This window comes from Phallusia mammillata, chromosome 1 (genome assembly GCF_965637545.1).
Source record: "Phallusia mammillata chromosome 1, kaPhaMamm4.hap1.1, whole genome shotgun sequence".
NCBI lineage: Eukaryota > Metazoa > Chordata > Ascidiacea > Phlebobranchia > Ascidiidae > Phallusia > Phallusia mammillata.
In genome coordinates, this window is record NC_137252.1 from 19,838,830 (window position 1) to 19,848,239 (window position 9,410).

At 37.0% G+C, this 9,410-nt stretch overlaps 2 protein-coding genes and 1 long non-coding RNA gene across 8 annotated transcripts in view; 1 reads left to right on the top strand and 2 right to left on the bottom strand.

Moving 5' to 3' along the window:
* Positions 1 to 238: 238 nt before the first annotated feature.
* LOC145209030 (uncharacterized) lies at positions 239 to 2,576 on the bottom strand. 6 transcript variants are annotated; one of them, XR_013854989.1, is made up of 4 exons: positions 2,554 to 2,576; positions 2,016 to 2,205; positions 1,633 to 1,730; positions 239 to 1,534 (listed from the first exon to the last, which is right to left on the bottom strand). It is a non-coding gene; the product is annotated as an uncharacterized LOC145209030 (long non-coding RNA). The 6 variants fall into 6 exon arrangements; XR_013854988.1 differs by having other exon boundaries at positions 2,540 to 2,565; XR_013854991.1 differs by lacking the exon at positions 2,554 to 2,576 and having other exon boundaries at positions 1,654 to 1,730; positions 2,016 to 2,547.
* A 799-nt stretch (positions 2,577 to 3,375) lies between these two features.
* Positions 3,376 to 7,170, top strand: LOC145223455 (calcium homeostasis modulator protein 6-like). Its single transcript, XM_080089880.1, has 7 exons — positions 3,376 to 4,216; positions 4,470 to 4,666; positions 4,735 to 4,861; positions 5,809 to 5,917; positions 6,063 to 6,156; positions 6,261 to 6,382; positions 6,451 to 7,170. The coding sequence occupies exons 1-7, from the start codon at positions 4,039 to 4,041 to the stop codon at positions 6,668 to 6,670; spliced, it is 1,047 nt and encodes a 348-aa protein (XP_079946006.1). The 5' UTR covers positions 3,376 to 4,038; the 3' UTR covers positions 6,671 to 7,170.
* The window catches only part of LOC145223418 (integrator complex subunit 3-like), an 80,803-nt gene continuing 78,128 nt past the window's right edge, over positions 6,736 to 9,410 (bottom strand). The window contains exons 24-27 of the mRNA XM_080089848.1: positions 9,029 to 9,135; positions 7,383 to 7,509; positions 6,990 to 7,110; positions 6,736 to 6,925 (exon numbers count right to left, since the gene is read on the bottom strand). Of these exons, the coding sequence (XP_079945974.1) occupies positions 6,857 to 6,925; positions 6,990 to 7,110; positions 7,383 to 7,509; positions 9,029 to 9,135 (424 nt within the window). The 3' untranslated portion in view covers positions 6,736 to 6,856. The remainder of the gene's footprint in view (positions 6,926 to 6,989; positions 7,111 to 7,382; positions 7,510 to 9,028; positions 9,136 to 9,410) is intronic.

Below are 9,410 nucleotides of genomic sequence, written 5' to 3' on the forward strand. Positions count from 1 at the left end.
GTATAAACACTCCCATATAAAAGATTCAATGTTAGGGTTGATTCTGATGAAGTTTTGCTCCTACTCGTGAACTTCACTGTCCTGTTTTTTTAATATATATACTCGAACTATTTTATTCAACATCGAATTTTTAACACAGTTTGGAGACCCAGCCATATTGCGACTTAAATTACTCCCAAAACGAAACTCTTCTCCCTTTTTAAATGGAAACCTTTTCTGAGAAATGAAGACCACAAAGCTGTGCAAATGCCTTTTTATTTTTGGTATAAACTCCACCCAGAACCTACTACACCATACACAATGTTTTGATCATGCATTAATATCCTAACATAAAACACAGTTTACTGGCTAGTTTGAAGCAAACATGTTTGCGATTTTCTTAAAAAAGCATTTAATCATACAATTGTAATTACAGAAGCCATATTTTTGTTTTAAACAAAAAAATCCATGTTTCACATTCTCTTTCACATTTCTGTTTTGTAACATTTTACTGTTTGTGCCAGTGCATTGCAAAAGGCTGTTTTATTCATAAATTAAACACACATAAAATATGAGTCCTTTAGTTATATGGAGTACAAGCCTGTGACTATCATTAAAAAGGCAAATTAGGTAATCATATTGTAAATGAATCAAAAAACAAACATCAGTTTTTCAAAAACTTCAGAAAGAAAATAAGGAATATTCATTTTTATTACAATATTAAACTGAAAGTATACAATTTGATTGAAATAGTTACAGTAAAATTTGACCGTAGTGAGAAGGTTTTTACCAACAAAAATACCAAAAACACATTTGCTGAAAGATGTGACAGGTTTGTCAATTAGAACAAAAACCTCAAGTTATTGGTATATTTAGCTCCTGATGTTAATTAAACCTTAACTGAGTCTTCCTCACAAAATGTAAAAATAACCCAATAGTACCAAGAAAAAAATCTGCACTCAGCATGCATAAAAACAGCTTCCATTATATAAACTATCTTCAAATGTCATTTGTGGTAAATATCATACAAGAAAAAAAAAATGTTTGTACTACTGTATTCGACAACCAAGTTCTAATTGGTTGGAGAAATGATTAATTTATCAATGGGTAATAACCAACACCCAGACAATATGTAATCTTTATTCTGACTGCCTGTAGAATGTAGACCAGTGGTTCTTAACCTTTTTTCTTTTTTTTGCACCCCCCTGGGTTTCTTAATTATATAGAATAGATCTAACCAACCTTAATGATTCAGCATCCCCGCACCCCCTAGGAACAGTTCTCACACCCCTTGGGGGTACGAGAACCCTTGGTTAAGAACCCCTGATGTAGACATTGCTAAAGAAATACTAAACCTTTTCAACAAAAATAAAACTACCATGGCAACAGATTTACATATTGTATGAGCAATAAATTTTGTACATTGGAAGAAAATTTAGTATAGCCATATACACTGCAAAAATACCTGCGCACAATTATCAGCCCGATAACACAGGCGTGCATGCTGGAGTTTTATGTGAGAGTGGGTTGCACAGAAAGAAAGTGTACTGCAAGTCTGCAACCAACAAAATCTGTATTAGAAAATAGAAAAAAAATGTTTTTAAGTATTTCTAGAAGTTGCACTTTTTTCAGTCATAAACACCATGCACTCACTGGATGACAATAGTAACTGACCAAATTTCTTGTTGATGCTATCATCTTGTGTAAACATCACCTCATTGCAAGAAGCATCTTTTACTTGTTTATGAGATCTGTTTATAAATTCAGAATCAATATTGATGTAAAAACCTGAACTTTCTAAATTAGTAAAATTAGTAACTAAAAGTTAAGTTTTTATGAGGAACACAGTATGTACTATTTTGAGTGAGTATTCATTTTTTAAGGCAGGGGTCTTTGGTTAACTGGACATTTTTAATGAAGCAAAATCCTTTCAAAAATTAGGGTTTTTTTCTGTTAACTTGTGAAGTTTCTGTTATTTATGTCTGTTCTTAATCTGACACAAAAAATATGTTTGTGTTCTGCCATCTGATACCTACCTCACACTTATTGGTTGATTTCTTGTCCCTGATTTCAACACCATTTTGTTGCTTTTGTAATTGGCAGGCAAAATTGTTAAAGTTGAGCAATATGTTCCCAATGGTGATGGTCATGGCATGTCAGTCAGGAAAAAAGGTTTCGCCCATCAGAACCAAATGCTTTCACCAGTGGCTGACTTGATGCTGTAGACTTAAAGGGCACATGACCTGTATTATACTATTTTAGTATACTATAAAATATTTTAAAATTTTTGTAAACTATAGTACAGTGTAGCTGTTCTTTATAGGCTACAGTCTTTCTAAAAAAACAAACAAAAATACATTGTGTGATATTAAACAGGTTGCAGACGATGTTCGCGACTTTGCGCAAAATAAATTACAATTCAAAATGTTATCCGTAAAGTCTTTTTAACAAAAATAGTTGGTGCAGACTGCAGACTACATGTCACATTATAACAAGAAGCAACAAAACCGGTATCACCACGCGCCAAATTGAAACCAACTACCATGACGGAAACAATCACCTGGCTATAGTTACCGTAGTCAGGCTGCATTCCTTGGAAAAAAGTGCTTACCTCGCCGAGTTGCGCATCTAGTGAATTAAGTTATCTATGGTTTGACCGTCAAAACTTTTATTGGGCAAATACATCAACCTAAGTTTGTTGCGCTCAGCGTTAAAAGTATTCCATATTTATTCATTTTAAAATTGCAAAACCATATTTATTGAACCACACAACATATTCTTAGAATTAATATGTTGTCAGCAAATATTCGGGCGAACAGTCCCGTTTATAGAAATTAGCCATGCGTATCCAAACAATCATTTCGTCATGGTTGGCTAACAATTTAAGCCGGGTCTTCAGTCCTCTTGAGTTGCTGTGCATTGTAAGTCTGTGAGAACTGGAAGTCTTGTGACCCAGTTGTACAAAGTCTAGGACTGAGAAGCCATGTTGTGTTGTCTATTAGCTGCTTAGAAAATCCATTAAAAATTGTGCACGTGGTTCATTGTAGTTTATGTAGTCTGTAAGCAAACGATCTTTCAATGAAACTTAAAGCCACATTTGAACAATTTGCTGACAATTCCAGCAAAGCGATGCTTAACTATTAATCGCGAGGCTTGCCGCAGGCATTATTCTTCTGATTTATCCGGCATTTGAAATCTCATATCGCGAATCGCAGTTTCTCGTCGATATGTGAAGCACGTATTTGCGCCAATACTTTCTTTGTGACTCAAAGTAAATCTACGAAAACCTTAGTCGGTATGGCAAAAACGTTTTAAGCGCTCAAAGTGGAAGATTAGGCAGAATTTAATTGTAATATTTCGCATTGGATCAAGGTTTCATAAAGCATTATGTGACAAGACTATTTGATAAAGTTTGTTTTGCTCATTAGCACTACGAAATAATTTCAGCTGTTTTTATTGTCACCAACATCTCGTCAATAAAAGTTGTTGACAATCGTGGACCCAGCTTTTATAAAACGCTCATGTCATGCGATTCCTGTGTTAACTTCAAAAGAGCAAAGATTTCGGGTCAATAAATTAGTTGTGAGTAACTGGTAAACTTGCCACAATATTATAAATATTACTAATAGACATTGCCAATCAAATCTAGAATGTATTATATGTATATTTTGTAATAGGAACGTGTTGGATGTTTTCTTCTTCGTTCAACAAGAGCATGTAGTAACTAGTTAAATCCAATCCAAGTTGTCGAAAAAAATTATAGGTTGACTCATGCTTACACAATAAGACGTCACAATTTCGTAGTGACGTTTGAAACGATCGACGAGTTTGAAGAAATTTTGGTTAACGTGTTTGTAACGGTTGACGATTGAGACGACGATCTGTCTGAAATCTGTATGTTCGGTGAGATTTGACTAATTGGCATAAAAACGTCGTTGTTAGGTTCAAGTCCACATTCAGCAGGTTATTTAAGTGAGCGCACCCGTTTGTGCAGATTCTAAGTCAAAGTGTTTTGTGCAGGTTCTAAATCAAAGTGGTAAAGTTGCCGGTAGTAAAAAAATGGCTGCAATGGCGCAGAATCTGAATGCTGCATTTTTATCAGCAAGTAAAACAGTGAAAACAAGTTCGGGTTCCGCGATAAATATTGTGATTTGTCTCGTTACTGTTGGGTCTGAGCAGCTCTTCTCCTTCGCGGTATTTAACTGCCCCTGTCCCCCAACCAACGTTTCAAACCAAGGTGGAGATATGTATTGTAGCCTTCTTGGACATTTTTAGACAAAGTATGCTCCATATCAATGTTTCGTAAAATCTTAATTTTGTTTTTGTAAAAAATGTAGGCCTACAATATATAATTGTTTTTGGGGACTTTGGTATCGGTAAAATATTTTGCTTTGGTAATTGTTTGATACAATAATTCAACAGGTAGTCACATATTTCTTCGACTACAGTAGCACCACCTAATCAATTTTTAAATTTTAAACACCAACCAGGTGACAGAGAAGTCGTAAGCGGCAACGCCATCTACGGTTGCGTTTTTATCATCGTTCCTGCCATAACGCTCTTCTTTATGGGTTATGCCATGAATATTAGGACATGGAAACTTATGACGGGATGCTGTAACAGACATAGTGAAGCAGCCAGAGGTTTACTTGCCGGATGTGCAACATTATCTGAAATTTTTATGCAAGTGAGTTTAACTCTGGCAGAAGTTCAGTAGGCATCGAACTGCCTAGCGTCAGTTTATTATGTTTTTAGTCAATGGTTGCCCCGTGTGCGTGGGTCTCCATCGCATTTCTTGATGGAAAGTACTACGCTTGTGCGATGACCCGTCAACCGTACGACATGACGTGCAGGGACGTCATAAGGACACCAGCAAACAAAAGTAAGTTTATTTCGCCGATAGCACAACAATGAAATATCACAAAGGTATTTGTTTTGTCGTACTGACGTCACCGATATGATGTGGAAATTTTGGTGACCAAAAAATATGTTCCCGCAGCGGAAGTGTGACTAAACTCTCAAAAATGTGACTTGTTTGTGTAAGATAGCCTACTTTGTTACACGGGACCTAATTGTGTTACCCACTCGCCATAAGCCATTTGTTTGGATGTACCAAATCGACACTATTTCAATCCGAGGATGTAATTGAGAGTTTTACTCTATTTAATCGCATCTTTTGCTATTTGTAAAGCTCTGATAAAATTTTGCCTGTAACATATATTTGACAAACTGCGCATCAAATGTCGGCTATAATCAAGGCCAGGGGTGGGAAACTTTTCGATTCAGAAAGGCCACCCAACGTTTTGGCGACACTGGTGTGAGTCGCCGCAACTATTTCTCAGGTCTAGAACAGTGTTTTCCAAACATTTTGATTTACATTTATTGGTCGTTTTGTAACTTTCCGAATAGGACGGTTCAAGCCGAATGCAGTGTTAAACCAAAATAAATTCCCCACCACAACATTCAGGATTTAATTTACCTTCACATTCAGTTTTTTACGCATATTAGATCTAAGAGAAGTTTGTTACACAAACAAATCTAAAATATTTCATTTTGCGCAAGCAATTGCTTTATTGTCGTATAATGGGGTTGTTGACCAATAAGCTGTGTTAGTAGTCCCACGAAAAAACTAGTATGGAAACAGCTTGTCTAGAACCAATTAAATAGTAATCTAAGGAAATAAAGGTGAATAAATTACCACAGTCAAGGTTATTAAAGACACTTTGGCATCGAAGGCCGCACTTACTGCCCAAAAAGGCCCCAGGTTCCCCACCCCTGGTCTAGTCCCTTTACTTCGCAAAGGGAAAATAGTATTTTTTCTTCTTTTAGTACGCTTCACAGTTGAGTACGAACGTCAGAAGCAAGTTTCACAGGTTATTGGATGGTGTTTCATTGCTTCTGTGTTAATTGTGGGAGCACTCGTGTACATGTTTTACAGGTAATTGTTTAACACCACCAGAACCCACAACAGGTAATGGTAATCAAACGCTATTAGACGTTAAAAAACATTTCAGTTAGCAAATGCAGCCGACTGTTTGTAAATTTTTGTTCGGCGTTTAAAAAAAGTTTGCATTTTTGTTTAGGTGGTTTTCTCCCCTGACATATCATCAACGTCACTACATGAAATGGTATCAGGAGATTGAAGTGAAACAGTTTGAAGAGTTGGCGAAAAAGGAGGTATAACTTGATGCCATCCATCTTAAAACTGAAACTAGCATTTACTTAGGGAGCTACTGATTTGCTCATTAGCTTTAAGTGTAAGCCATTAACGTTTTTGTCAGATTACAGAGGAAACGAAGGAAAACGTTTTAAACTTTCTTCAACATAGACGGGAGAAGACGCACTGGGATAAAATCTCCACAGTTTTTACGCACACCAAGTTCAAGGGTTACGAAGTTTACAGGTAACAGTCTTCCGGTCAAAGTATTGGCAGAATCCCAACACAGAAACGGTTACGATCATTTTCCACAGTCGACTCGACCAATGGAGTGAAAATCAAAACACGTCATGCATGGATGAAGCAAGACCACTAGATCGCCAGCAAGGCTCGTCGCGGTCCACCGATAAAGAAGGTAATGACGTAATCGGTGTTGACGTGGTAGAGATGAGTGAAAAGACTGCCCTGGAAACGCACATAGATGAAACTGCCAGACTATTAAACTCTTCATCGATGCAAGATACACAATGCTGACGGAGTTTTTTCAACATTTGTGCCGTACCAAGTTACTCATTTTTTGAAAAAAAGAAGACGTGAAATATTGTTGCCTGTATGTTTTATTTATTTGCTGCTGTAAGCATGAAACATCACTTTGAATTTGCTTGAAAGCAAACTTTACAAGTTTTGATCTGATGAATAACGTCTCCGACAGTTTGGAGTTTAATCACTGTCTGAAGAATCGTTGGGACGAATTTTCCTTTTTCTTTTTCTCTTCAAATCTTCTTCATCCTGAAAACATGTAATAAGTCCCACATGTGTAATATGCAGTGCGACGATCAGCACAAAGACTTACTGTCGAACTTCCGGAGTTCGAGTCATCTGAATCTCGTTTGCTTTGTGACAATTTTGATTTCGATTGTGACGTATGTCGATGAGAACTCGGCTTGTTTCGTTTTCTAGATGCGCGAAGGTCTCTGTCACAAATCAAAACCTTTGGTAAAAACTTGCTTGTGAAATAAATTGTAAACCAGGTATATTTGCATGGTGATTAAGGTATTCTTCCACGCAGAAGTTAACAGGAAGTAACAAATGCAAAAACGTTGCTGCATACAACCTTTATATCAAACCGATAGTAGCCCAGCTATCTCAAACGCGAACAAATATTTACACAGTGGTCAGTAAAATTTGACGGGAAGACACAAACTGTAAAGCGTTTGTACACAATTGCGACCAAATGTCGACTTACCTGAGCAAAACTTCATCATCGGAGTCGTTCACCAACGCAAATAAATCACTAAATCGTGACTGGCATGTTTCGTCACAATGTTGCTGAACGTGAACCAGACATGCGATGATCGAGTCCTGGCTGAAAACTAAATGAGAGATAATTGTTTATAAAAACACGAAATAAAAAAATATTGAAAGTGTGTCTTTCATTCACAGTGACACACTTTCAATATTTATTTATTTATTTTTAGTTAAACCGTTAAACAGTGTACAAAGTGTTTTTCAACAACAGCTTTCGACCAGCTAATTTAAACTTCTGTCACATGCAGTTTTATAGTTCACCAAACAAGATAACAGCTTACATCAGTGTGGTCCCAACTTTTTTGTTGCAGGCCATTAAAAATCGTACTCCGCGGGCTAGTGCCTAATACTGTGACTCCAGAAATTAACAAACGATTCAAAATCAGCGTTAATGCGATATTTGTGGCCGACGTGCTTCCTAATGCTTCTGTATCCAAGAAAATTGGTTGTGGCCATGCTAAGGCAGTCATGCAAAGTATCGATTTCCAGTTGGTTTCGATTTTTAGTTTTTTTATCATTCATTTTAAGTTTATGAAGCATGTCATAATGCCGCATTTGTTGTGCTTTGCTACAGCTGAAAACGTTTTCTGGTACAAACATGAGTGGCTATCCACCGTTCATCAAAAAAGCTACCGCTATTATATTCTGCTTCAGTGGACACACAAAAATGGTTTATTGACGCAAAAGCTCCAAAAAATTCGTTGTGATTGAAACGGCTATTATAGGTTTATCTCATACATATGTGTATATATACCATCTAATGGCGCCTGAAAAGCCCAGATTAATTTCTAACTTGATGCACAGATCGAGCTGAACAGTATGATTTGTTTATGATGTCATCGTACACATTGTGACGCTGGTGTTTTTTTCTCATTGTTTGCACACGATAGGCGTATAAAAAGTCTGACGCATATGGCTATTAAGATGGTAATGCTCTTTCAGTCCCACAAACGCTACTTTTTTTGAAATCGAAATATTCAGCAAGGGTATGATTTACGTCACGAATGTCGGTGCATATATTTTAGTGTACATGGTGCACCCCTGCCATTATCTAATAATGCATGTGTTTGTTGTTCTTTAAAAGGCCTGTGGACAGAAACATAACAACCGGATAGCTTAAATCAGGGGTGTGCAACAGGCGGCCCGCGGGTCACAAACGGGCCCACCCAGCTATTCAGTGTGGCCCTCACCAACACAGTGATTCAGAGAAAAAAATGCAAATCTTCGGGAATTCAGCAAATATTACCACTAGTTTTTTTTGTACATCTCTTTAGTTGTTGTACTATACGTAATAAGTAAAAGTTGCGGCGAAACTCTGTATGTTTTGGAAAATAAATGTATTGATGCTTAGGAAGAATGTCAAATTTATTGTGTGCATGAAAAAAATTAGCCCTCGCTTGATGTCCGGAATTGTTGATATGACCCACCGACGAAAAATGTTGCACACCCTGTCCTAAATTAACCAAAAAGTTTCAAATCGGCTAGTCCCACCTTCATTTGGCTTTAATGACATTTGATAACGAAGACACTTGTTTAAATATAGGCTACTAGGTAACATTGTTTGAATGTATTTGAATCACTTACTATTGCCGCTTTTAGGAAGTCCCGTCTTACGCAGGTTGTTCACGTGATTTAACATCTGCGTTGTGGTTGGTTGAGACGGTTGCAGCAGTGAATTGTGGGAACGTACGCTGAAAAACAATTACCTATTTATGTTGTGCACAAATAACATACACAGTGTAGATCGCAACATTAAATCATTTTGCTATGCAACAATAAATTGCAGCCTAAATAGCGTTATATTTTCCGTTGCGTCGCAAATCCGATTTAGCACACCCGACCGGAATCTTACGCCGACGCAGTTTTTCGCGACGCAGGCAAATCTGCAAGGGACGCCAAACTGAACACCGGTGTAATCACAGGTTCGTAGTTTTTGACGTAATCAATTAAAAAAGTACGTCAAGAC